Source organism: Pelodiscus sinensis, chromosome 2, assembly GCF_052426305.1.
Source record: "Pelodiscus sinensis isolate ZL-2025 chromosome 2, ASM5242630v1, whole genome shotgun sequence".
Classification (NCBI taxonomy): domain Eukaryota; kingdom Metazoa; phylum Chordata; order Testudines; family Trionychidae; genus Pelodiscus; species Pelodiscus sinensis.
The window spans coordinates 264,263,070-264,290,143 of record NC_143053.1 but is presented as its reverse complement, the minus strand read 5'-3'; the positions used below and the strand labels follow the sequence as shown (position 1 = coordinate 264,290,143).

Below are 27,074 nucleotides of genomic sequence, written 5' to 3'. Positions count from 1 at the left end.
AGGGAACCGGACGGGGGAGGCCCCGCCCCGCGCCACCGCCGCGCTGGGAACCGGACGGGGAGAGGCCCCGCCCCGCGCCTCCGCCGCGCAGGGAACCGGACGGGGAGAGGCCCCGCCCCGCGCCTCCGCCGCGCAGGGAACCGGACGGGGAGAGGCCCCGCCCCGCGCCACCGCCGCGCAGGGAACCGGACGGGGAGAGGCCCCGCCCTGCTGCACCGCCGCGCAGGGAACCCGACGGGGAGAGGCCCCGCCCTGCTGCACCGCCGCGCTGGGAACCGGACGGGGAGAGGCCCCGCCCCGCGCCACCGCCGCGCAGGGAACCCGACGGGGAGAGGCCCCGCCCCGCGCCACCGCCGCGCAGGGAACCCGACAGGGAGAGGCCCCGCCCCGCGCCACCGCCGCGCTGGGAACCCGACAGGGAGAGGCCCCGCCCCGCGCCACCGCCGCGCAGGGAACCCGACAGGGAGAGGCCCCGCCCCGCGCCACCGCCGCGCTGGGAACCGGACGGGGAGAGGCCCCGCCCTGCTGCACCGCCGCGCAGGGAACCCGACGGGGAGAGGCCCCGCCCTGCTGCACCGCCGCGCTGGGAACCGGACGGGGAGAGGCCCCGCCCCGCGCCACCGCCGCGCAGGGAACCCGACGGGGAGAGGCCCCGCCCCGCGCCACCGCCGCGCAGGGAACCCGACGGGGAGAGGCCCCGCCCCGCACCACCGCCGCGCTGGGAACCCGACGGGGAGAGGCCCCGCCCCGCGCCACCGCCGCGCAGGGAACCGGACGGGGAGAGGCCCCGCCCCGCGCCACCGCCGCGCAGGGAACCCGACGGGGAGAGGCCCCGCCCCGCGCCACCGCCGCGCTGGGACCCCGACGGGGAGAGGCCCCGCCCCGCGCCACCGCCGCGCAGGGAACCCGACGGGGAGAGGCCCCGCCTGGTGCCGGTGGGATGAGGGGCAGGATACAGCCACGGCGGGAGGGGAAGTGCCGGGCGGTGTGCCTCTGCTCCAGAGCCGCCGTGGCCCGGCGGGGGACCGCTGTTCTGGAGCACGATGAACAAGAGCAACAAGAATGATTAAAGGTTTAGAGAACATGACCTATGAAGCCAGGCTTCATGAACTGGGCTTGTTTAGTTTGGAAAAAAGAAGATTAAGGGGGGATATGAGAGCGGTTTTCAAATATCTAAAAGGGTGTCACAAGGAGGAAGGAGAAAATTTGTTCCTCTTGGTTTCTGAGGACAGGACAAGGAGTAATGGGCTTAAAGTGCAGCAGGGGAGGTTTAGATTGGACATTAGGAAAAAATTCCTAACTGTCAGGGTGGTCAAATATTGGAATAAATTGCCAAGGGAGGTGGTGGAATCTCCCTCTCTGGAGATATTTAAGAACAGGTTGGATAGACATCTGTCAGGGATGGTGTAGACGGAGCTTGGTCCTGCCTTGAGGGCGGGGGGCTGGACTCGATGACCTCATAGACTCATAGACTTTAAGGTCAGAAGGGACCATTATGATCATCTAGTCTGACCCCCTGCACAGTGCAGGCCACAGAATCTCACCCACCCCTCCTAGAATAATCCTCTCACCTATATCTCAGATATTGAAGCCTTCAAATACTTTGAAGGCCCCAACATGCAGAGAATCCTCCAGCTGTGACCTGTGCCCCATGCTACAGAGGAAGGCGAAAAACCTCCAGGGCCTCTGCCAATCTACCCTGGAGGAAAATTCCTTCCCGACCCCAAATGTGGCGATCAGCTAAACCCTGAGCATGTGGGCAAGACTCACCAGCCAGACACCCAGAAAGTTCTCTATAGTAACTCCTATCATCCCTCCATTGACCTATTCCCACTGATAATGAATGGTCAATTAGTTACCAAGAGCATGTTATCTCATCAAACCATCCCCTTCATAAACCCATCTAGTTTAATCTTGAAGCCAGCTAGATCTTTTGCCCCCACTACTTCCCTTGGAAGGCCGTTCCAGAACCTCACTCCTCTAATGGTTAGAAACCTTCGTCTAATGTCAAGTCTAAACTTCCTACTAGCCAGCTTATATCCATTTGTTCTTGTGTCCACATTGGTACTAAGCTTAAATAATTCCTCTCCCTCCCTGGTATTTATCCCTCTAATATATTTAGAGAGAGCAATCATGTCTCCCCTCAGCCTTCTTTTGATTAAGGTAAACAAGCCAAGCTCCTTGAGTCTCCTTTCATAAGACAGGTTTTCCATTCCTCGTATCATCCTAGTGACCCTTCTTTGTACCTGTTCCAATCTGAATTCTCCTTCTTAAACATGGGAGACCAGAACTGCCCACAGTATTCCAAATGGGGTCTCACCAATGCCTTGTATAATGGCACTAACACCTCCTTATCCCTACTGGAAATACCTCGCCTAATACATCCCAAGACCGTATTAGCCTTTTTCACGGCCATGTCACAATGGCGGCTCATAGTCATTCTATAATCAACCAGGACTCCGAGGTCCTTCTCCTCCTCCGTTACTTCCAACTGATGTGTCCCCAGCTTATAACTAAAATGCTTGTTATTAATCCCTAAATGCATAACCTTACACTTCTCACTATTACATTTCATCCTATTGCTATCACTCCAATTTACAAGATCATCCAGATCTTCCTGTATGATATCCCGATCCTTTTCTGAATTGGCAATAGCTCCCAACTTTGTGTCATCTGCAAATTTTATCAGGACACTTCCACTTTTGGTGCCAAGATCAGCAATAAAAAGATTAAATAAAATTGGCCCCAAAACTGATCCCTGAGGAACTCCGCTAGTAACCTTCCTCCAACCTGACAGTTCACCTTTCAGTATGACCCGCTGTAGTCTCCCCTTTAACCAGTTGCTTATCCACCTCACAACTTTCATATTAATCCCTATCTTTTCCAATTTAACCAATAATTCCCCATGTGGTACTATATCAAATGCCTTACTAAAGTCACGGTAGATTAGATCCACTGCATTTCCTTTATCTAAAAAATCTGTTACTTTCTCAAAAAAGGAGATCAGGTTGGTTTGGCACGATCTACCTTTTGTAAAACCATGTTGTAATTTGTCCCAATTGCCATTAGCCTCAATGTCTCTAACTACTTTCTCCTTCAAAATTTTTTCCAGGATCTTACATACTACAGATGTCAAACTAACAGGCCTATAGTTACCCGGGTCGCTTTTTTTCCCTTTCTTAAAAATCGGAACTATATTAGCAATTCTCCAGTCAAATGGTACAACCCCTGAGTTTAGAGATTTCTTAAAAATGTTTGCTAATGGACTTGCAAGTTCGTGTGCCAGTTCCTTTAATATTCTTGGATGAAGACCATCTGGGCCCCCCGATTTACTCCCATTAAGCTGTTCAAGTTTGGCTTTCACCTCGGATATGGTAATATCTACCTCCTTATCCTCAGTCCCATTTGTTAACTTACTATTATCCCTAAGCTCTTCATTAGCCACATTAAAGACTGAAGCAAAGTATTTGTTCAAATATTGGGCCATTCCTAGATTATCCTTAACCTCCACTCCATCCTTAGTAATTAGCAGTCCTACTTCTTCTTTTTTTGGTTTTTTTCCTATTTATATGGCTATAAAACCTTTTACTATTGGTTTTAATTCCCTTTGCAAGGTCCAACTCTGTCTGACTTTTAGCCTTTCTCACTTTGTCCCTACATGCTCTAACCTCTAAGGTAGCTTTCTTTACTGATCCCTCCCATTTTCCACTCCTTATATGCTTTCTGCTTTTTCTTAATCACCTCTCTGAGATGCTTGCTCATCCAGCTTGATCTAACACACCTGCCTATAAATTTTTTCCCTTTTCTAGGGATACAGGCTTCTGACAACTTCTGCAACTTTAACTTAAAATAATTCCAGGCCTCCTCCACTTTAAGATCCATAATTTCTTTAGTCCAATCAACTTCCTTAACGAATTTCCTTAATTTATTAAAGTTAGCCCTTTTGAAATCAAAAACCCTAGTCTCAGATTTATTTTTGTTTATCCTTCCATTTAATTTAAACTGAATTAGCTCATGATCACTCGAGCCAAGGTTGTCTCCTACAACCATTTCATCTATGAGGTCCTCGCTACTCACCAAAACCAAATCTAAAATAGCATCCCCCCTTGTTGGTTCAGCAACTACTTGATGAAGGAATTCATCAGCTATCACATCTAAGAAAATCTGAGCCCTATTATTATTACTAGCACTTGTTCTCCAGTCTATATCTGGAAAGTTGAAATCTCCCATGATTACGCAGTTGCCATGAGTATTTACTTCATTAAAAACATTAAAGAGGTGTCTATCCATATCCAAATTGGATCCTGGTGGTCTGTAACACACCCCAAGCACTATCCCAGGGGAGGATCTGATAGTTTTCTTCCCCAATGTGATTTTTGCCCAGACAGACTCTGTCTTCTCCATTCCATCACTTTTTATTTCTTTACAATCTACCTCCTCTTTGATATACAATGCGACTCCACCACCTTTACCCTTATTCCTGTCTTTCCTAAACAGCACATCCCCTTCAATACCTGTACCCCAGTCATGCCTAGTATTCCACCATGTTTCTGTTATTCCTATAATATCTGGGTTCACTTCCTGGACCAATAGCTCTAGTTCCTCCATTTTGTTACCTAAACTCCTCGTATTGGGGTACAAACATCTTCATTTTTGCTGTTTGGCCTCACTCACATTCTTTACCCAATTTGGCCCGGACGTTGTACCTCCAGTATAACCTATTAGACTAGTATCCACCCCACCCTTCCTCATGTTCATTCTCCCACCCCCAGCTATATCCTCTCTCGAGGTCCCTTCCAGTCCTATGATTCCATGATTCCCAGGAGCAGCTGCTGAGCTCTGGTCCCCTTCCCGAGCGCTGGCGGGGCTGGAGCCGGAGCCGGAGGTGGGGTCTCTGCAAGGGGCGGAAGCGTTTTGGCCGGGTCCGGCGTGAGCCGGAGGGCCTGTCGTTGCTAGCTCTTCTCTGGCTGGGTCCCCGGGACTGCCCACAGGCAGCTCCAGAGGCCCCAGGAATCGTGGGGGGTCGGGCAGGGCCGTGGGCAGAGCTGAGCTGCCGGGGCAGAGGCTGCGGGCAAGGCTCCTCAATCCTGCTCTCTCTCCAGGCCTGTCCGGCGACTCCGCCCTGGTGCAGGTGCTGGAGGAGGAGTCCCGGAGCCGCATGGGGCACTTCAACCAGAAGGATGTCTCCATGGTGTTCAGCAGCGTGATGAGGCTTCACCCGTCCAGCCCCCACCCCCTGGTGGAGTCCTGCCTCAGCAGCTTGGAGCGGCACCTGGAGAAGGAGCGCCACCCCCAGACCCTCTTCCTCCTGCTCTCCTACTACCGGCTCCGGGCCCAGGCGCTGCAGGGCCACTCCGCCTCCGACCAGCAGCTGCTCAACAACCGCAAGATCCTGCGCCTGGTCAGGCACACGCTGGGGCAGGTCAGCGCCGTGCGGGAGCATGAGCTGGCCCTGCTGGACGAGATGCTGGCCCTGTGCGCGCAGGAGGCCAGTAACAAGGCCCTGGAGGCCATCTTCAGCTCGCAGCTCTTCTACGAGAACCGGCAGGAGCGCTTCATCCACAGCATGGCGGGTGAGCGCTGCGGGCCGGCCCCCTCCCCCCCCCACATGCACAGTCGGGGGGGTGCGGGCCGGGGCTCAGGCCTGCCATGTGGGGTCTAAAGGCGAGATAGGGAGCTGGAGGGGCTGGGGCAGGCGAAAGGTGGCTCCACGTTGCCCTCTGCTCCCCCGCAGGCCACGGTCCCACACTGCTCCCATTGGCTGCCGTTCCTGCCAATGGGAGCTGCAGGGACAGAGGCCATAGCCGGTGGAGGAAGGGAGCACCTGGAGCTGCCCCCCAACAGGAAAGGCTGGCCCAGGACCCGGGCTTTGGCTGCAGCCCCGGTGCTGGGCAGCGGAGCGCGCCTCTCCCTGGCCGTGGCAGCTCCGTGCGCGGCCGGCTGGGGCCCTGCCTGGGCGTCTTAGGCAGCTGTGGGGCAGGAGAGCCGAGCTCAGTGGCTGCCTGTGTGTCAGTCCTGTGTCCCTGGGGCCGGAGCCCTGCCTGGGCGTCTTAGGCAGCTGTGGGGCAGGAGAGCCGAGCTCAGTGGCTGCCCCTGTGTGTCAGTCCTGTGTCCCTGGGGCCGGAGCCCTGCCTGGGCGTCTTAGGCAGCTGTGGGGCAGGAGAGCCGAGCTCAGTGGCTGCCCCTGTGTGTCAGTCCTGTGTCCCTGGGGCCGGAGCCCTGCCTGGGCGTCTTAGGCAGCTGTGGGGCAGGAGAGCCGAGCTCAGTGGCTGCCCCTGTGTGTCAGTCCTGTGTCCCTGGAGCTGGAGCCCTGCCTGGGCGTCTTAGGCAGCTGCGGGGCAGGAGAGCCGAGCTCAGTGGCTGCCCCTGTGTGTCAGTCCTGTGTCCCTGGGGCCGGAGCCCTGCCTGGGCGTCTTAGGCAGCTGTGGGGCAGGAGAGCCAAGCTCAGTGGCTGCCCCTGTGTGTGTCAGTCCTGTGTCCCTGGGGCCGGAGCCCTGCCTGGGCGTCTTAGGCAGCTGCGGGGCAGGAGAGCCGAGCTCAGTGGCTGCCCCTGTGTGTCAGTCCTGTGTCCCTGGGGCCGGGGCCCTGCCTGGGCGTCTTAGGCAGCTGTGGGGCAGGAGAGCCGAGCTCAGTGGCTGCCCCTGTGTGTGTCAGTCCTGTGTCCCTGGGGCCGGAGCCCTGCCTGGGGCGTCTTAGGCAGCTGTGGGGCAGGAGAGCCGAGCTCAGTGGCTGCCCCTGTGCGTCAGTCCTGTGTCCCTGGGGCCGGAGCCCTGCCTGGGCGTCTTAGGCAGCTGTGGGGCAGGAGAGCTGAGCTCAGTGGCTGCCCCTGTGTGTCAGTCCTGTGTCCCTGGGGCCAGAGCCCTGCCTGGGTGTCTTAGGCAGCTGTGGGGCAGGAGAGCCGAGCTCAGTGGCTGCCCCTGTGTGTCAGTCCTGTGTCCCTGGGGCCGGAGCCCTGCCTGGGCGTCTTAGGCAGCTGTGGGGCAGGAGAGCCGAGCTCAGTGGCTGCCCCTGTGTGTCAGTCCTGTGTCCCTGGGGCCGGAGCCCTGCCTGGGCGTCTTAGGCAGCTGTGGGGCAGGAGAGCCGAGCTCAGTGGCTGCCCCTGTGTGTCAGTCCTGTGTCCCTGGGGCCGGAGCCCTGCCTGGGCGTCTTAGGCAGCTGTGGGGCAGGAGAGCCGAGCTCAGTGGCTGCCCCTGTGTGTCAGTCCTGTGTCCCTGGGGCCGGAGCCCTGCCTGGGCGTCTTAGGCAGCTGTGGGGCAGGAGAGCCGAGCTCAGTGGCTGCCCCTGTGTGTCAGTCCTGTGTCCCTGGGGCCGGAGCCCTGCCTGGGCGTCTTAGGCAGCTGTGGGGCAGGAGAGCCGAGCTCAGTGGCTGCCCCTGTGTGTCAGTCCTGTGTCCCTGCGGCTGCAGCCCTGCCCGTGGTGTCCCCGCAGAGTGGCTGCCGCGCAAGGCCGAGACCCTCGCCCCTTACACCATGGCGCTGATTGCCAAGTACGTGGCCCGGCACCGGCTGCGGGAGCCGCGCCTGCTGGACGCCATCGCCGCCTTCCTGCTGCAGCGCGGGGAGCAGCTGGAGAGCAAGGTGAGTGCGGAGGCGGCCTGTGCCCAGCCCCGGCGGGGGCCCCAGGCCTGCTGTGCCAGGGGGGGTGTCTGCTCTGTGACCTGGGGTCCCTGGGCGCGGTGATGGGAGATTCTCAGACTCTCCCAAATGTGGATTAACCCGACACCCAGGCTCAGCCTAGGGAGAGACAAAGGGAGGGAGGCGGAGACCAGCCCCTGGCTGGGGGCAGGGCCTGGGAGGGAGTTTTAGTTTCTGGCTGGAATGATGGAGGAAGCAGCCTAGGGAAGGGGCTGGGATTTAGGGGCCCAGTCCCCCCCTCTCCAGGGGGCTGAGGCATCCTAGGCCTGCCCTGGAACCAGGTTCCATCTGTGCTGGGCTGTATCCCGGAGGAGCAATAAACTCCCTGTTCTACCGGCTGGGGGAGTCTGTCCGTGCCATTTCGGGGGTGCAGGAGACGGGGGACCCCCGACACGCCGCCCCACTGGCGCCTCACCCCCTCTCTGCCTCTAGGTCATCCAGAAGCTGGTGTTTCCCTTCAGCCGCATGAACTACCGGCCGTCCAACCACAGCGAGCTCTTCCCCCGGCTGGAGGCCATCCTGGAGCAGAAGGCAGCCAGCTCACCCCTGGCCACTGTCAACATCCTCATGTCCCTGTTCCAGCTCCGGCACTTCCCCCAGGCCGTCCTGCACCAGGTCTTCTCGCCAGCCTTCCTCAGCAACGTCATGAGTACGTCAGGCTGTGCCCGGGCTGGGGGCGGGGCGGGGCAGGCACCCTCAGGCAGCAGGCAGACAGCAGCGCCGCCCGTCTCTCCCGCTGCAGGCAGCCCCTACGCGCTCATTGTGCGCCGCTACCTCTCGCTGCTGGACTCCGCGCTGGAGCTGGAGTTCCGGGATTACAGCGGCCCGCGCCTCGACCCGCGCTACCGCGTGCTCATGTTCGACCACGCCCTGACCGCCGACGAGGCCAACCGGAAGTACAGGTCCGCGGGGGGGGGGGGGGGACGGTAACGGTACAAGCGGTAAAAATCCTGGTGGGTACAGTGACGTGCGCCATGGGCTCTGGGTGCAACTCTCATGCTCCAGAGCCCGCCATGTGGGCTGCCAGCCACCACCCCAGGGTCTGCACGTCAGCCAGCGCAACCCGCAAAGAGGTGCATATCGTAAAGCGTCTCAACCATTCCACTTCCACACCCCTAGCTTGAGGGCCCGGGGCAGCACGGGGGGAGGGGGGAGCCGAGGGCCCGGGGCGGTACGGGGGGAGGGGGGAGCCGAGGGCCCGGGGCGGTACGGGGGAGGGGGGAGCCGAGGGCCCGGGGCGGTACAGGTCGCGGGGGGAGGGGGGAGCCGAGGGCCCGGGGCGGTACGGGTCGCGGGGGAGGGGGGAGCCGAGGGCCCGGGGCGGTACGGGTCGCGGGGGAGGGGGGAGCCGAGGGCCCCGGGGCGGTACGGGGGGAGGGGGGAGCCAAGGGCCCCGGGGCGGTACGGGGGGAGGGGGGAGCCGAGGGCCCGGGGCGGTACGGGTCGCGGGGGAGGGGGGAGCCGAGGGCCCCGGGGCGGTACGGGGGGAGGGGGAAGCCGAGGGCCCGGGGGGGTACGGGTCGCGGGGGAGGGGGAAGCCGAGGGCCCGGGGCGGTACGGCGGGAGGGGGGAGCCGAGGGCCAGGGGCGGTACGGGTCGCGGGGGAGGGGGGAGCCGAGGGCCCGGGGCGGTACGGGTCGCGGGGGGGGGGAGGGGGGAGCCGAGGGCCCCGGGGCGGTACGGGGGGAGGGGGGAGCCGAGGGCCCCGGGGCGGTACGGGGGGAGGGGGAAGCCGAGGGCCCGGGGGGGTACGGGTCGCGGGGGAGGGGGAAGCCGAGGGCCCGGGGGGGCTGAGGGCAGCAGGGGGGAGCCTCGGGGGGCCTATCTGAGGCTTACTTTGAATCTCTGGTTCCTCCGTCAGCTACAAGGGGCTGGTGGCGGAGGCGCTGAGGCAGCTGGTGGGCGAGGAGTGCTACCGGCAGGACGAGGTGCTGCCCCCTGGATACTGCACCGGTAAGGTGGGGGGGGGGAGCCTTCCCCGGGGGTGGGCAGCACCGTGGGCCTGCTCTCAGCCAGGCGGAGGGAAAGGGACGGTGCCAGTGGAAGCGCCCAGGCCCGGGGCCGGAGGGGTGGCGGCCGCAGGACTGCCCCAGGGCCCCCCTCCATGCGGGGCTCCCCACTGGAGAAGCCCGGCCTCGCTTGGAAAGCTCTCCCCGGCGTGCGCCAGGCTGGGGTCTCCCGGAGCTGCTGCCGCGCAGGCCCAAGGCTGCCAGGGCGATGGGGGACGGCAGTCAGCCAGGCCTCTGGGGGCAGTCCCGTCCGGCTCTGGGGCTGCGTGGTTTTGTGTCGGAGGGTGAGCAGGCTGCCTGAGCCGCCCGGGGTCGACTTTAGCAACTAGGGAGGGTCGGAAGGTGGAGGTGTCCTGTCGAAGCAACCCCGTAGCTTTGTGTGATGGGGCAATGAGCTGCGTGGCCGTGGGGCACCTCGGCTGTAGTGAGGAGTCTGACACGCTCTCGCACGGCCGTAGCAATGCACGAGGCACATGCGCCTAGATGGGGCTACTCTACGGTGGGCTGGAGAACCGTTCTCGGAGAGGACTTAACGGGTCACAGCCCTGCTGGACGGGCAGAGCCAGTGGGGTTCCTCAGGGCTCTGCTTTGGGACCGGTTCTGTTCAGTGTCATAATAGGTATGCATAGGGCACGTCTACACTCGCACCCTCCTTCGAACTAGGGGTGCAAATGCAGGCTTTCGAAATAGTCAACGGAGCGGGGATTTACATATCTCGCGCTTCACTAGCACGATCTCGCCGGCGCCTTGCTCCGATCAGCAGCTGCGCCGGCCCTTGGTTCCAACTAACCCGACTCAAAAAATGGACAGACACCTGTCGGGGATGGTCTAGACCAGGCATGCTGATAGCTTTCTTTCAGGGCCACCAAAGAGAGTGACTTCTATCGGAAAGTCCTCATTATTGATTATAGATTATGGTTTAGGTCCATTTTGTAATATCTTTTAGATCTTGTTTGAATATAATACAATAATTTGATGTGTACAATTATTATTTGTTCATATATAATAATTTTTAATGTAAATATAAATGTAAGGTACTTTTTAATTGTTTTATGATACATAACTTGTTTTGTTGAAATAAAAACAAGTCTAGACAGTGGGTAATCAACTAGAACGGGCTCCTGTGGACATTTGAGATACTTTGTAAGTTTGAGATTTTGCATAAACATCGAATTATTGGTGCGATTGGGTGAAATCCATAAGGAAAGGTACAGGAAATAGCACTGAGAGTATTGGAACCCCATTTCAGAGCGCAATGGTGGCTTCATTGAATATCTTTTTACATTTACTTAAATGACAAGACATTTAAAATTGAGAAAAGGACCCTTTCTTGACCCAATTCATCTGTGGAACTCGCTGCCCTTAAATAGCAGTGAGGTCAAAAGTCTGTAAGATTTGAAAAGGAGGAGGGCTTATTGGTAGTGAACATACCATCAGTAGGATAAAAACCAGATCGAAACCCACTCATGTTTCAGGGCATAAGCCAGCCACAAACTGATGGGAGTGAAGAAAAACATTCCCTATCCAGGGGTAACTCCTGCGGACATACACACACACACTCGCAACCCCCCACTCTAACCTAATGCCTCCCCCTCCCCCAGAGCCAGGCACTCCCAGCCCCTGCCCCCACTCTAACCTAATGCCTGGGTCCCGGAGCTACCACCACCATGTGCTTCTCCCTCTAGGCGCTGGGACGCATGCGCAGGGCGGCCGGCCGTGAGCATTGACAGGTGTGTGTGAGCAAGACACGAGGAGCCATTCTTCCGCTCTGCTCTGCTCTGGTTGGGCCTCAGTTGGAGTCTGTGTCCAGTTCTGGGCACCACGTTTCAGGAGAGAGGTGGCGAAATTGGAGAGGGTCCAGAGAAGAGCAACGGGAATGATTGACGGTCGAGAGAACAGGAGCTGTGAGGGGAGGCTGAAGGAACTGGGCTTGTTTAGTTTGGAAAGGAGCAGACTGAGGGGCCATGAAGCCGTTCTCTGGTATCTCAAAGGGTGTCACAGGGAGGAGGGAGAAATCTTGTTCCCCTCGGCCTCTGAGGGCAGGACAAGCAGCAAGGGGCTTAAACTGCAGCCAGGGAGGTTCAGGTTGGACATTAGGAAAAACTTCCTGCCTCCCCGGGTGGTGAAACCCTGGGGTCAATTGCCTGGGGGGCTGTGGAATCCCCGTCTGTCTGCCGGGGATGGTCTAGACAGCGCTGGGTCCTGCCGTGGGGGCGGGGGCTGGACTTGACTCTCGAGGTCCCTTCCAGTCCTAGTGTTCTATGAAATTCCAGCCCCCCAGACCGAGACCCCCAATCCCCAGACCATCCCCTGCAGCAAGACCCACCCCCCCAGTCCTCTGCACTTGGACCTCCAATCCATCCCATCCCCCGCCACTGAGACCTGCCAGTCAGCCCTTTGACCAGCAGGCTGGACAGACACCTGCCAGGGATGGTCTAGACCAGGGCTACTCAACACACGGCCCGTGGCGGGATTGATGCCCTGTCGTCCGGTGCCTTTCGGTCGGTCCGTTCCTGGAGTGTCCTTGCTCATTAAAGTGCCGGCCTAGGGTGGAAATGGGGAGCGGCTGCACTTCGTTAATACCAGCAGAATGGTCTTCAATGGGGCCTGCGTGCTGTGTAGCCTTGCCTCAGTCTGTGTATTCATTCCCGTCCGTGTGAAAGAAGCTATTTGCATATATCTGCATACATTTGCATGTCTATGCAATCACACTTAAGCTGCGGCCCTCGGCATGTGCTGTGAGTATCGGCGTGGTCCCTGGGGCTCCCAGAGTTGAGTAGCCCTGATTTAGACCGTGCCTGTCCCTGCTGGGGGGAGGGGACTGAACCTGACCTCTCGGGGTCCCTGTGGCTCTATGAACAGGACAGGGGAGGCAGAAAGTCTGAAGCTGCCTTGTAAATCCATGGGCCACCTGCGGCGTCAGGTGATCCCATTTCCCCGGGAGTCCCCGGCGTGGAGGAGGTGCCGGGAAGGGCTGCCACGGGCATTGGCGCGGGAGGTTGGAAAGACTGGGCCTGTCCCCTGGGAAGAGGGGCAGACCCCCTAGCACGCGAGCAGGGCCAGCCAAAGGCAGCGGCTCTGGGCACTGTGCGGTCGCCGCGTGGAGGTCTGCTCCGAAGGGAAAGCATCCCAGGGCTGAGCTAGGCGGATAGGCAGGGAAGCGTCCCCGTGCCGTGTTCCCAGCCTCGGTTTGCCGGGGCTGCTGTCCCCCTCTGGGACACCCGGCATTGGCCACTGTGGGCAGCCAGGCCCCTGGTCGGGATGGGCCTTGCTGTGGCCGCTTGGATGGCGTGATTAATACTAGCGCTACGGCAGCCCAAGGGCATGGCCGCTCAGAGAGACGTGGCCTCGGCCAGCAGCGGTGTGTAGGGAGCAGGCAGATCCCCAGGCACCGGGCTGTGCTTTCCGGAGCAAAGCCACGGACACGCCGGGAGCGCTCCCTCCGCCGCAGCCCGCGCGCTTTCCCGCCAGCTCGCCTCCGGACGGGGGCCCCTTTCTCCCGCCGCTCCCCACCCACTGGCCTTTGGGGTTCCTTGGGCCACCTGCTGCCACTGTGACCTCTGCACGTTGGTGCCTTGAGGGTCCAGCCCTCAGCGAGGGAACCTCACAGCTAGTGCAGCCTGGGCTGCCTCTTCGTCATAGGCTCCCCGGGCGGGCGGAGACCTCAGGAGCCACGGAGCCAAGGCGGGACCCGCCCCGACTCCATCAGCCCAGCCAGGGCTTGGCCAGGCCGGGACTTGAACACCCCTGGGGAACCCAGCCCAGCGCTTCCCCCCCGCCATGGGGAAGAGTTTTCCTAAGATCCCGCCTAGACCCCCCGCACTGCAACGTGGTCCCATTGCTCCGCGCCGCCCCCTGAGGCCAGCCTCTCTGGGCCCCCGGCCTGGCAGGCAGCGCAAGACTCAGATTTCAGCGCTGCTGCCCGTGCGAGGGGTTTGGTTGGGGCTGGCTGGCTCACCGATGGGTTGGGCATTGGACGCCAGGGCCGTGCCACGCGCTCTGCGCAGCCCGAGCTGGCCGTAGCCTGCGCGGCGGGAAGGGAACGCCGGGGCCCCGTGTTCAGTACTAAAATACTGTGAAACCCACTGGAGCTCTTCCTGCTCCCTCCCCGGCTCCTCACAGCTGGCGGGGAGAGCTCCCCGAGCCCTTGGACATGACGGTGGGCTCCAGTCCGGAACCAAGCGTGCCAGCCGTGCCGCGTGCCCGCACTTCGCAGCCCGTGGGGAGTTGGCTCCTGCACCGCTCAGAGCTCCACGCAGTGTCCCCGGGGCTGCACGTGTGGGGAGTTTGGGGGGGGAGGGGGATCCCTGCGGCAGGGCCGGCCGTAGGGACCATGGGGCCCTACACAGGGCTTGCAGCCCGGTGGCCCTGGGCCTAGTGGCAGCGGAGGCAGGGCAGTGCCTAGAGACGTGCTTTATGATCTTCAGTGTTTAGAAAGCAAACTATGGGGTGCTTGCCAGCCCCCCTCTGGGGTAGCCCGTCCCGGCTCCCCCCCCCCCCCCCCGGCCGCGGGGAGTTTGGCCTGGACCTCTCCCTCGGGGGGGGGCAGGCCCTGAGGCTCCAGCCCCCACCAGCAAGGGGGGGGAGGCCAGTGTGGCTCCTGTGTGCCCCCCAGGATACCATGCATGTTCTGCGCTCCCTCCCCCCACTTGCACCCCCTCCCCGCAGCTGCCTCGCGCCCCCTATCCGGGGCCCCGTGCCCCTCCCTCCCCCCACCCAAGCCTGTTCTCTGCCACCAGCCTCCAAGAGTAGAAGTAGTGCTGGAGAGAAGCTGGGAACATCTGGCACCGCAAAACTGAGGCTTAAAACGGCCTCAGAGCCAAAAACTCGGCACGGAACATCTGCGGCACCGGTAGCTACGGCACCAGCAAGACACTCGCCAGCGTTGGCGCCGCGAGCTGCTGCACCGTCTTCATCAATAACATCGGGCCCTAATAGCGACGGCGCTACAGCCACTGGGTCGGCAGCTGAGCTGTGACGCGCCGGCCGGGTCAGCGGGGGTCGCGCCGCAACACGCTGCCCAGCTGACCTCCATATCCTCGGCTGCCCCCTCCGGGGGCCTGCCTGGCTGGGCGGCCGCTCCGTGGTGTCGGCTGGGGACGGAGGCGCTGGCAGCGTGTTCATAGGCTCGAGGTCCTGAGCGGGCCAGGGTCCAGGCAGTCCAGCCCTTCAGCTGGGCCTAGCAAGGGTCTTGGGGGTCCGGGCAAATCGGTGGGACCCGGCAGCAGGCGTGGCGGTCTAGGCCAGTGCTCAGGGCCCAGCAGTGGCCCAACCCAATCTTCCCTCAGAGGGCAGCATGGTGGGGAGGAGCCTCTGCCCTGCTCGGGAACCGCCCTCGAACTGAGCCTGGAGCTCCTCCTCTTATACTCCCAGCCCTGACTTCCTGTTTCCTGTGGGTGGGGCTGGCTGGTTCTGGTTCTGGCTCTGCCCACCAACCGGTTTTTGTGGGCGTGTGCTCCTGGGTCAGCGGGAGGCCACGCTGAGTCACTACGGTACCATCCACCCTGCCCACACAGATACCCACCCTCCCCTGCGCCACGTGGTCTGGAGCCTGTGACATCCTCTTTGAAACGCCAGCCAGGACTCCTGAGGAGGGACAACCGCCAGACATCTCGCCAACAGATCAATCCTCAGCTTCCGATGATCAGTTGCCACCGGATGACCTCAAACAATTTCAGGAGCTTTTAAAGAGGGTGGCTGCCAGCCAAGAAATACAGCTCACCGAGGTCCACGAGAAACACCATCATCATCTTAAAGGTCTCCAGCCCTGTCAGCATGCAAAAATAGCTGTGTCTAGAGAAGCGGCCATTAGGGAGGCTGCTGACGAGATCTGACAGACTCCGGCGTCCATAGCCCCAAATAAAAAGTCCTTTGTCCCGCCCAAAAGCGCAGAATTTCTTTTCTGCCACCCACAACCAATTCTTTAGTGGTGGAGGCAGCGCAGCAGAGGTCAGAGCTTCCGCAACACAAGAATAATGTGGCGGATAAAGAGAGTAAATGCCTCGACATCTTCAGGCATAAGCTGTACTCGTACTCAACCCTGCTCCTCAGAGTAGCTAATTATGCGGCATTTCTCTCCAGCTATCATTTCGATAATACACTCAACGCACTTCTCTCATTGAGCACCTACCAGCCTTGAAAAGACCGAACCTGAAAGCAGTGTGCAAGAGGGACATGCCCCCACCGAGAACCTCTCTCCAGATAGCCTGGGACAGAGCCAACACAGCAGCCTGGACCACGGCAGCTTCTGTGGTCATGAGAAGAGCCTCCTGGCTTCAGGAGGCCTCTCCTTTGATGAAGAGATATTGTTCCCAGGGAAGACAGATGAGGTCTTACGTTCCAGTAAGGAATCAGGAGCCACCCGTCATACCTTGGCTAAGTACACCCCACCGTACCGACGTAGACTACAGCTGCTGTATCAACGGCACCGAGACTTTTCATATTCCAGATACCAGCAAAGGGGATTTGATCAATCCAGATCCAGGCAGCGACGACCTCAGCCAAGCAACCGTAACCCCAGCCAGCATATGAACAAACAGCAGATTTGACTTCCAGCTTGAGGGCTTGCAAGACCTTCCCTTGTTTGGTCACCATGCTCAGTCTACGCCAGTCTTCCACCATCCGCTGAGACCATCCTACCGCCATTGAGCTGCCATCACAACAGATCGTTGGGCCCTAGAGATCATGTCATCAGGCAACACCATCCGCTTCCTAACACTACCCCCACCTCCCCACCATCCCCGTCCCTCTTCGGGGACCCTTCTCATGAGGATCTACTCAAAATGGAGGTCCTCCGTCTCTTAGACATCAGAGCAGTAGAGAAGGCGCCAGAAGAGTTCAAGGGCAGGGGTTTCTATTCCCACTACTTTCTCACAACAAAAAAGATAGGTGGCTGGAGACCTATGCTAGACCTGCGCAAATGGCATCGATACCTACGGAAGCAACACTTCAAGATGGTGACCCTAGCATCTATCATTCCAGCACTGGAACATGGAGACTGGGGCACGGTCCTCAACCTGCAAGACACCTATTTTCATTTTACCACACATCCGGCACACACACAGTTTCTGCGTTTTGTAGTCGGATCGGAGCACTGGCAGCACCGTGTCCTGCCCTTTGGCCTGTCTTCGGCGCCCAGAGTATTTTCCAAGACACTCGCTGTTGTGGCATAGCTATGTTGCCAATGAGTTGTGATTTTTCTCTGTCTAGGTGACTGTCTAATAAAAGGGCCAACAGCTGCGGACACTCCATATGATATCCCTAACCAGACACACGTTCTATTTCTTAGTCAACGTTTCTGCCTACAAAAACCCTCCAGTTCATTGGAGCCCATCCACATTGGACCCAGCCAGGGCATACCTACCATTGCAATGATTCTGAGCAATCCAAGACCTCGTTTTTGCCCCCACAAACAGCCCCAGTGTGTCAATACTTACCCTCTTCAGCTCATGGGGCATAATGCGGCTACAACGTACCTGGTTGCTCATGCGAGGCTTCACTTTTGCTGCCTTCAACTCTGGCTCGCCTCCGTTTACTCTCTCAGGAAACGGGACATACGCAGACAAGTGTCCCTACCTACCGATGTCACGATCTCTGACATGGTGGACCGAGCCAAACAACTTACTGGCCGGTGTCCTGTTCCGCCGGGACCAACCTATCTTGCAGATTACTACCGAGGCCTCCCTCGCGGGATGGGGAGCTCACATGCGGGACATGTCTGTACAAGGTCTATGGGCAACCAAGGAATCTACTTTGCACATCAACTTATTGGAACTCACGGCAGTCACAAATGCATGCAAACAGTTTGTGCTGCACATCCGAGGATACATAGGACACTTACCGACAATATCTCCACAATGTATATTATAAATCGGCAGGGTGGCACTTGTTCTTGCTCCCTGTGCACCGAGGCGATTCAACTATGGAACTGGTGCACCCACAGTGCGGTTACCCTGACAGCTTCCTACTTACCGGGAGTCAACAACATGTTAACGATTCTGCAGCAGCCTGCGAATGGGAGTTCCACCAACACGTCCTCCAGCCAATTGTCGATCACTGGGGTCGTCCACACATAGACCTCTTTGCCTCATACGAGAATACGAAATGTCAGCAATACTGTTCCAGGGCCAGTATAGGTCACAGATGTCTAGGGGAACCTTTCTCCTCCACTGGGGTGGCCCCTCTTATATGAGTTTCCTCCTATACCACTCATTCCCAGGGTTCTTGAGAAAATCAACGGAGATACCGCAACAGTGATTCTAACAGCTCTGTTCTGGGCACGACAAACATGCTTCCCCTACCTTTATCAGATGTCTCCTCAACCGCCTTCTCACCTTCTCATGTATCCCAATCTCCTAAGCCAGAGCAACGGGACTCTCATCATCCTCAAGCCCAAACGTTATGCTTGACAGCCTGGCTCATAATTGGTTCCAAGAAGAACTCCAGTGTTCAGACAAAGTGAGGAATGTTCTATTGCACAGTAGGAAGCAATCCTCTCACTCCACCTACCTCCACCAGAGGCAGGAGGTGGGAGACGACTAGCTGGTTGTCTGCGCTATCTGGGCATGGGTGCTGGCTCCCGCCCCCGCCGACAGTTCCTGGTCGGCAGGGAGGTTCTCACAGGGCTGCACTCCGGAGAGGGGCAGGGCCTGGCGAAGGAATCTTCCAGGGCGGAGGCTGCCAGGCCACGAGAGGCCAGAGCGCAGCAACCCTGGCCTGGCACCAAAGGGGGCGAGCGGCCACGCCCAGAGCGCAGAGGGACGCCCCTTACACTGACACACACGTACGGCGTGCAGCTGCAGACTCCCCCGGCCTCCCACCCTGGGCACCAGGGCATGGTTCTCCAGCACCTCTGCTGAGACGGCCCTGGGCCCTGCCGCCCTCGGCCCGGCCACAGAGCCTCAGCTGTTGTGGGGGTCCTGCCGCCGCCCTTGGCCCGGCCACGGCCTCAGCTGTTGTGGGGGCCCTGCCGCCGCCCTTGGCCCGGCCACAGAGCCTCAGCTGTTGTGGGGGTCCTGCCGCCGCCCTCGGCCCGGCCACGGCCTCAGCTGTTGTGGGGGCCCTGCCGCCGCCCTTGGCCCGGCCACAGGGCCTCAGCTGTTCTGGGGGCCCTGCCGCCGCCCTTGGCCCGGCCACAGGGCCTCAGCTGTTCTGGGGGCCCTGCCGCCGCCTTTGGCCCGGCCACAGGGCCTCAGCTGTTCTGTGGGGGTCTCTGCAACAGCCACCCCCCATGGTCCTTTACCTAGAGGTTTGGGTATTGCGTGGGAGAAACTGAGGCACACCCAGCATGAGGAGAAACAATTGAGAATATTCCCACTTCCCCACAGCCCCCCAGGCTCTGCCCCATGCAGCTGCTGCTTGGAGGTGAGGGAGCTGAGCAGCGGCAGTGGGGCATGGCGCGGGGGCCCAGAGGGGTAGCGGGGAGGCGGTGCTGCGACCTGCAGTGGCACCTGCCTGAGCCTCGCTCTGTCTCTGCAGATTTCCTGCTGTGGATTAACCGCTCGGGCAGCGTCCTGCCTCTGGCCCACGTTCCTGCCGCCTGCAAGGCCTCCTGCGCCCGCCCCGGGCCGCCCAGCGTCCTGGCCCTCACCGCCGACTTGCAGGACTTCGCCCCCTTTGCCCCGGAGACGCCCAGCCGCCCCGCCAGCCCCCGGGAGAGCGACCTGGCGGGGCCCTTCCTGCCCGCGCTCTGCCCTGCCCCCGGGGGGCCCTGCTACCAGCCCCCACCGGATTACTGCAGCCTGGGCCAAGAGCACTCGCTGGAGAGCCAGGGCAGCCCCCCCGAGGGCCTGGCCCCCCCGCCGCCCGGCACGCCGGACTGCTCCCCCAGGGCCCCCGCCACGGCCGCCCTCTTCCACTTCCCCATCAGCAAGATCCTGGAGGAGGCGGAGGCTGCCACCGGCTGCCCGGGGCCCGAGGGCAGGGGCCAGCCGGCCCAGGAGGAGCGGGACGCGGGGAAGGGCCCAGCTGAGGACCCCTGTGCTCTGCCCAGCCCCAAGAGAGGCCTGAGCGAGGGGCTGCAGAGAGCGGAGGAGATTCAGAGGTACCAGGCCGGGGGGACTCTGGGCTCCCCTCTCGGTTCCCCTGCCCTGCCGGCGGCGTCCCTGGGCCCTGCCCCTGCCCTGCCGACGGCGTCCCTGGGCCCTGCCCTGCCGGCGACGTCCCTGGGCCCTGCCCCTGCCCTGCCGGCGACGTCCCTGGGCCCTGCCCCTGCCCTGCCGGCGGCGTCCCTGGGCCCTGCCCCTGCCCTGCCGGCGGCGTCCCTGGGCCCTGCCCTTGCCCTGCCGGCGGCGTCCCTGGGCCCTGCCCTGCCGGCGGTGTCCCTGGGCCCTGCCCCTGCCCTGCCGGCGGCGTCCCTGGGCCCTGCCCCTGCCCTGCCGGCGACGTCCCTGGGCCCTGCCCCTGCCCTGCCGGCGGCGTCCCTGGGCCCTGCCCTGCCGGCGGCGTCCCTGGGCCCTGCCCCTGCCCTGCCGGCGGCGTCCCTGGGCCCTGCCCCTGCCCTGCCGGCGATGTCCCTGGGCCCTGCCCCTGCCCTGCCGGCGGCGTCCCTGGGCCCTGCCCCTGCCCTGCCGGCGGTGTCCCTGGGCCCTGCCCCTGCCCTGCCGGCGGTGTCCCTGGGCCCTGCCCCTGCCCTGTGGGCGGTGTCCCTGGGCCCTGCCCCTGCCCCTGCCCCTGCCGGCGGCGTCCCTGGGCCCTGCCCCTGCCCTGCCGGCGGCGTCCCTGGGCCCTGCCCCTGCCCTGCCGGCGGTGTCCCTGGGCCCTGCCCCTGCCCTGCCGGCGGTGTCCCTGGGCCCTGCCCCTGCCCTGCCGGCGGTGTCCCTGGGCCCTGCCCCTGCCCTGTGGGCGGTGTCCCTGGGCCCTGCCCCTGCCCCTGCCCCTGCCGGCGGCGTCCCTGGGCCCTGCCCCTGCCCTGCCGGCGGCGTCCCTGGGCCCTGCCCCTGCCCTGCCGGCGGTGTCCCTGGGCCCTGCCCCTGCCCCTGCCCTGCCGGCGGTGTCCCTGGGCCCTGCCCCTGCCCTGCCGGCGGTGTCCCTGGGCCCTGCCCCTGCCCTGCCGGCAGCGTCCCTAGGCCCTGCCCCTGCCCTGTCGGCAGTGTCCCTGGGCCCTGCCCCTGCTGGCGGCGTCCCTGGGCCCTGCCCCTGCCCTGCCGGCGGCGTCCCTGGGCCCTGCCCCTGCCCTGCCGGCGGCGTCCCTGGGCCCTGCCCCTGCCCTGCCGGCGGCGTCCCTGGGCCCTGCCCCTGCCCCTGCCGGCGGCGTCCCTGGGCCCTGCCCCTGCCCCTGCCGGCGGCGTCCCTGGGCCCTGCCCCTGCCGGCGGCGTCCCTGGGCCCTGCCCCTGCCCTGCCGGCGGCGTCCCTGGGCCCTGCCCCTGCCCTGCCGGCGGCGTCCCTGGGCCCTGCCCCTGCCCTGCCGGCGGCGTCCCTGGGCCCTGCCCCTGCCCCTGCCGGCGGTGCCCCTGGGCCCTGCCCCTGCCGGCGGCGTCCCTGGGCCCTGCCCCTGCCCCTGCCCTGCCGGCGGCGTCCCTGGGCCCTGCCCCTGCCCTGCCGGCAGTGTCCCTGGGCCCTGCCCCTGCCGGCGGTGTCCCTGGGCCCTGCCCCTGTCGGCGGCGTCCCTGGGCCCTGCCCCTGCCCCTGTCGGCGGCGTCCCTGGGCCCTGCCCCTGCCCTGCCGGCGGCGTCCCTGGGCCCTGCCCCTGCCCTGCCGGCGGCGTCCCTGGGCCCTGCCCCTGCCCTGCCGGCGGCGTCCCTGGGCCCTGACCCTGCCGGCTGTCGCTGGCCTGTGGCCCTGCAGGGTGTCGGGGCAGAGTGAGCTCAGACTTGAGTTCAGCTTCCACGTTCGTGGGTCAAGTGGCCCGTGGGGCAGCTCCACCCTCCCCCGTGGCCGTGGGGTGATGCTGCCCCCGCCCGTGGGCTCTGGGTAATGCCCCGTCCTCCGCAGGGTGGTCCTGTCCGTCAACGACAAGTGGCATTACTGCCAGAACTCCGACATCCTGGTGGGCTCGCGAGCCATGCGGGACCGGCACTTGCAGCTGCTGGGCTACTGGCTGGTCCAGGTGAGTGGCCAGGCCGGGTCCCTCCCCGGTGGAGGGCGGGGAGTCCAGGGCTGTGCCCGAGGGAGCAGGGCCCGGTCGGTGCCCCCTTGTCTGGCTGGGCCGCGGTGCCGGGGGGTCTCGCCAGGCTCCGTGCTCTGGGGTGGTGCGGCAGGCAGGGAGCTGCTCTAGCCCCCGTTAGCCCTTCCCATCCCGTGTCCTCCAGGGCCAGGCAGCGCGGCGCTGGGCCTTTCCCCCGCCTGGGGCACCTCGCCGGCACCTGCTGCCCCGCTGCCTTGCAGAGCCCACAGCTGGCTTTCCGCTGGTGGTGCACATCCGCGCACGCTTCAGCGCACATGCACATTTATTCCGCACGTTGGCACATTGTCCTCCGAGAACTGGTACTGCCCTGGCGACATCGCGTCAGGCCTTGCCTCCTCCCCCGGCCTGTCCCTCTGGCCTGCTGCCTCGCATGGCGCCCCCATCAAGCGCACGTCCTCTGCCTCGGCCAGCACATCAGAGCCAGGGGCGCCTGGGGATGGTGCACCGAGGCCAGAGGGAAGGAGGAGGTCGATCGCCCCCCCCCCCGCTGCCTTCAGGGCACAAGGGGTCGCTCTTCCGCTCTCCTGCGCTGGGCCGGCCCCGCTGGAGCCTCGTGGCTTCTTCGAATGCGTCGAATGTTCGCTCGTTCCCGCTGCCTCTGACACCTCACTTCACCCCCTGCCTGGTCTGCCAGTGCCCGTCTCCCCGCGGCCGGGCTCCCGCCCTGCCTGTGCCTGTGCCCGTCTCCCTGCGGCCGGGCTCCCGCCCTGCCTGTGCCTGTGCCCGTCTCCCCGCGGCCGGGCTCCTGCCCTGCCTGGCCTGTGCCCGTCTCCCCGCGGCCGGGCTCTCGCCTGTCTCCTGGCCTGCCTGTGCCTGTGCCCGTCTCCCCGCGGCCGGGCTCCCGCCCTGCCTGGCCTGTGCCCGTCTCCCCGCGGCCGGGCTCCCGCCCTGCCTGTGCCTGAGCCCGTCTCCCCGCGGCCGGGCTCCCGCCCTGCCTGGCCTGTGCCTGTGCCCGTCTCCCCGCGGCCGGGCTCCCGCTCTGCCTGGCCTGCCAGTGCCCGTCTCCCCGCGGCCGGGCTCCCGCCTGTCTCCTGGCCTGCCAGTGCCCGTCTCCCCGCGGCCGGGCTCCCGCTCTGCCTGGCCTGTGCCCGTCTCCCCGCGGCCGGGCTCTCGCCTGTCTCCTGACCTGCCTGTGCCCGTCTCCCCGCGGCCGGGCTCCCGCCCTGCCTGGCCTGCCAGTGCCCGTCTCCCCGCGGCCGGGCTCTCGCCTGTCTCCTGACCTGCCTGTGCCCGTCTCCCCGCGGCCGGGCTCCCGCTCTGCCTGGCCTGCCAGTGCCCGTCTCCCCGCGGCCGGGCTCCCGCTCTGCCTGGCCTGCCAGTGCCCGTCTCCCCGCGGCCGGGCTCCCGCTCTGCCTGGCCTGCCAGTGCCCGTCTCCCCGCGGCCGGGCTCTCGCCTGTCTCCTGGCCTGCCAGTGCCCGTCTCCCCGCGGCCGGGCTCTCGCCTGTCTCCTGGCCTGCCAGTGCCCGTCTCCCCGCGGCCGGGCTCTCGCCTGTCTCCTGGCCTGCCAGTGCCCGTCTCCCCGCGGCCGGGCTCTCGCCGTGTCCCCTGCCTGTGCCTGTGCCCGTCTCCCCGCGGCCGGGCTCTCGCCTGTCTCCTGGCCTGCCAATGCCCGTCTCCCCGCGGCCGGGCTCTCACCGTGTCCCCTGCCTGTGCCTCTGCCCGTCTCCCCGCGGCCGGGCTCTCACCGTGTCCCCTGCCTGTGCCTGTGCCCGTCTCCCCGCGGCCGGGCTCTCGCCTGTCTCCTGGCCTGCCAGTGCCCGTCTCCCCGCGGCCGGGCTCTCGCCTGTCTCCTGGCCTGCCAGTGCCCGTCTCCCCGCGGCCGGGCTCTCACCGTGTCCCCTGCCTGTGCCTGTGCCCATCTCCCCGCGGCCGGGCTCTCGCCTGTCTCCTGGCCTGCCAATCCCCGTCTCCCCGCGGCCGGGCTCTCACCGTGTCCCCTGCCTGTGCCTCTGCCCGTCTCCCCGCGGCCGGGCTCTCACCGTGTCCCCTGCCTGTGCCTGTGCCCGTCTCCCCGCGGCCGGGCTCTCGCCTGTCTCCTGGCCTGCCAATCCCCGTCTCCCCGCGGCCGGGCTCTCACCGTGTCCCCTGCCTGTGCCTCTGCCCGTCTCCCCGCGGCCGGGCTCTCGCCTGTCTCCTGGCCTGCCAGTGCCCGTCTCCCCGCAGCCGGGCTCTCGCCTGTCTCCTGGCCTGCCAGTGCCCGTCTCCCCGCGGCCGGGCTCTCGCCGTGTCCCCTGCCTGTGCCTGTGCCCGTCTCCCCGCGGCCGGGCTCTCGCCTGTCTCCTGGCCTGCCAGTGCCTGTGCCCGTCTCCCCGCGGCCGGGCTCTCGCCGTGTCTCCTGGCCTGCCAGTGCCCGTCTCCCCGCGGCCGGGCTCTCGCCTGTCTCCTGGCCTGCCAGTGCTCGTCTCCCCGCAGCCGGACTCTCGCCTGTCTCCTGGCCTGCCTGTGCCTGTGCCCGTCTCCCCGCGTCCGGGCTCTCGCCTGTCTCCTGCCTGTGCCCGTCTCCCCGCGGCCGGGCTCTCGCCTGTCTCCTGGCCTGCCTGTGCCTGTGCCCGTCTCCCCGCGGCCGGGCTCTCACCTGTCTCCTGGCCTGCCTGTGCCTGTGCCCGTCTCCCTGCGGCCGGGCTCTCGCTTGTCTCCTGCCTGTGCCCGTCTCCCCGCGGCCGGGCTCTCGCCTGTCTCCTAGCCTGCCTGTGCCTGTGCCCGTCTCCCCGCGGCCGGGCTCTCGCCGTGTCCCCTGCCTGTGCCTGTGCCCGTCTCCCCGCGGCCGGGCTCTCGCCGTGTCCCCTGCCTGTGCCTGTGCCTGTCTCCCCGCTGCCGGGCTCTCGCCGTGTCTCCTGCCTGTGCCTGTGCCCGTCTCCCCGCGGCCGGGCTCTCGCCGTGCCGCCTGTCTCCTGCCTGTGCCCGTCTCCCCACGGCCGGGCTCTCGCCGTGTCTCCTGGCTTGCCTGTGCCTGTGCCCGTCTCCCCGCGGCCGGGCTCTCGCCGTGTCTCCTGGCCTGCCTGTGCCTGTCTCCCCGCGGCCGGGCTCTCGCCTGTCTCCTGGCCTGAGAGTGCCCGTCTCCCCGCGGCCGGGCTCTCGCCTGTCTCCTGCCCTGCCTGTGCCTGTGCCCGTCTCTCCGCGGCCGGGCTCTCGCCATGCCGCCTGTCTCCTGCCTGTGCCCGTCTCCCCGCGGCCGGGCTCTCGCCTGTCTCCTGGCCTGCCTGTGCCCGTCTCCCCGCGGCCGGGCTCTTGCCTGTCTCCTGCCCTGCCTGTGCCCGTCTCCCCGCGGCCGGGCTCTCACCGTGCCGCCTGTCTCCTGCCCTGCCTGTGCCCGTCTCCCCGCGGCCGGGCTCTCGCCGTGTCTCCTGGCTTGCCTGTGCCCGTCTCCCCGCGGCCGGGCTCTCGCCGTGTCTCCTGGCCTGCCTGTGCCCGTCTCCCCGCGGCCGGGCTCTCGCCGTTTCTCCTGGCCTGCCTGTGCCTCTGCCCGTCTCCCCGCGGCCGGGCTCTCACCGTGCCGCCTGTCTCCTACCTGTGCCCGTCTCTCCGCGGCCGGGCTCTCACCGTGCCGCCTGTCTCCTGCCCTGCCTGTGCCCGTCTCCCTGCGGCCGGGCTCTCACCATGCCGCCTGTCTCCTGCCTGTGCCCATCTCCCCGCGGCCGGGCTCTCACTGTGCCGCCTGTCTCTTGCCCTGCCTGTGCCCGTCTCCCCGCGGCCGGGCTCTCGCCTGTCTCCTGGCCTGCCTGTGCCCGTCTCCCCGCGGCCGGGCTCTCGCCTGTCTCCTGGCCTGCCTGTGCCCGTCTCCCCGAGGCCGGGCTCTCGCCTGTCTCCTGGCCTGCCTGTGCCCGTCACCCCGCGGCCGGGCTCTCGCCGTGTCTCCTGCCTGTGCCTGTGCCCGTCTCCCCGCGGCCGGGCTCTCGCCTGTCTCCTGGCCTGCCTGTGCCTGTGCCCGTCTCCCCGCAGCCAGGCTCTCGCCTGTCTCCTGGCCTGCCTGTGCCCGTCTCCCCGCGGCCGGGCTCTCGCCTGTCTCCTGGCCTGCCTGTGCCCGTCTCCCCGCGGCCGGGCTCTCGCCTGTCTCCTGGCCTGCCTGTGCCCGTCTCCCCGCGGCCGGGCTCTCGCCTGTCTCCTGGCCTGCCTGTGCCTGTGCCCGTCTCCCCGCGGCCGGGCTCTCGCCTGTCTCCTGGCCTGCCTGTGCCTGTGCCCGTCTCCCCGCGGCCGGGCTCTCGCCTGTCTCCTGGCCTGCCTGTGCCTGTGCCCGTCTCCCCGCGGCCGGGCTCTCGCCTGTCTCCTGGCCTGCCTGTGCCCGTCTCCCCGCGGCCGGGCTCTCGCCTGTCTCCTGGCCTGCCTGTGCCTGTGCCCGTCTCCCCGCGGCCGGGCTCTCGCCTGTCTCCTGGCCTGCCTGTGCCTGTGCCCGTCTCCCCGCGGCCGGGCTCTCGCCTGTCTCCTGGCCTGCCTGTGCCCGTCTCCCCGCGGCCGGGCTCTCGCCTGTCTCCTGGCCTGCCTGTGCCTGTGCCCGTCTCCCCGCGGCCGGGCTCTCGCCGTGTCTCCTGCACACGGGGGCGTTTGCTCTGCGGAAACCTCAGCCCCCCGCCCTGTCTCCTCCTGGGCCCCGAGCCTGGACTCTCCTCCCTCCCTCCCGACGATCATGTTCCCTCGTCCCTCTGGAGCAGGCCCCTCCCAAGACATCTCCCTTGTTCCCCTTCTCCTCAGCCAGACGCTCTTGGCGGGTCTGTCTCCTCCGCTCTCCTCGGCCTCAGCCCCAGCCCCAGTGTGCGCCTCTTTATACAGCTCCTCCCTCCGCCCCCCCTGCGGCCTCCGGCCCCCCTGCGCCCCTGCGCCCCTGTGCCTCTATGCCCCTCTCCGCCCCCCGGTGCGCCCGGCCCCCCTGCGCCCCTGGCCCCCAGACCGTCTGCGCCCCCTGGCCCTCCTGCACCTCTGCACCCCCTGCGCCCGGCGCCAGCCTGTCATGGGGCGCTGCCTTAGGCTGAAGAGCCAGCGCCCAGGTGACCCCGCGGGCCTGGCTCCTGCGTGAGCGCAGCGGCCGGGCGACGCCTGGCGGAGAGCCGCTCTCCCAGCAGCCTGCGAACGTTTCCTTCCCCCGGCCACCCCGCAAGCCCCTCTCCTGTCTGGAGCCCGTGTTCTGCTCCCCTGCGGCCAGGCGTTCTCAGCACCCCCCTCCTGTCTGGAGCCCGTGTTCTGCTCCCCTGTGGCCAGGCGTTCTCAGCACCCCTCTCCAGTCCGGAGCCCGTGTTCTGCTCCCCTGCGGCCAGGCGTTCTCAGCACCCCTCTCCTGTCCGGAGCCCGTGTTCTGCTCCCCTGCGGCCAGGCG

The 27,074-nt window shown here is 64.6% G+C and overlaps 1 protein-coding gene across 1 annotated transcript in view; it reads left to right on the top strand.

The window, feature by feature from the left end:
• Positions 1–27,074, top strand: part of FASTK (Fas activated serine/threonine kinase) — a 72,917-nt gene that overhangs the window by 18,638 nt on the left and 27,205 nt on the right. Inside the window, 7 exon segments of the mRNA XM_075918701.2 lie at positions 5,103–5,573; positions 7,429–7,577; positions 8,067–8,283; positions 8,377–8,536; positions 9,496–9,587; positions 19,121–19,685; positions 21,576–21,690. Of these exon segments, the coding sequence (XP_075774816.2) occupies positions 5,103–5,573; positions 7,429–7,577; positions 8,067–8,283; positions 8,377–8,536; positions 9,496–9,587; positions 19,121–19,685; positions 21,576–21,690 (1,769 nt within the window).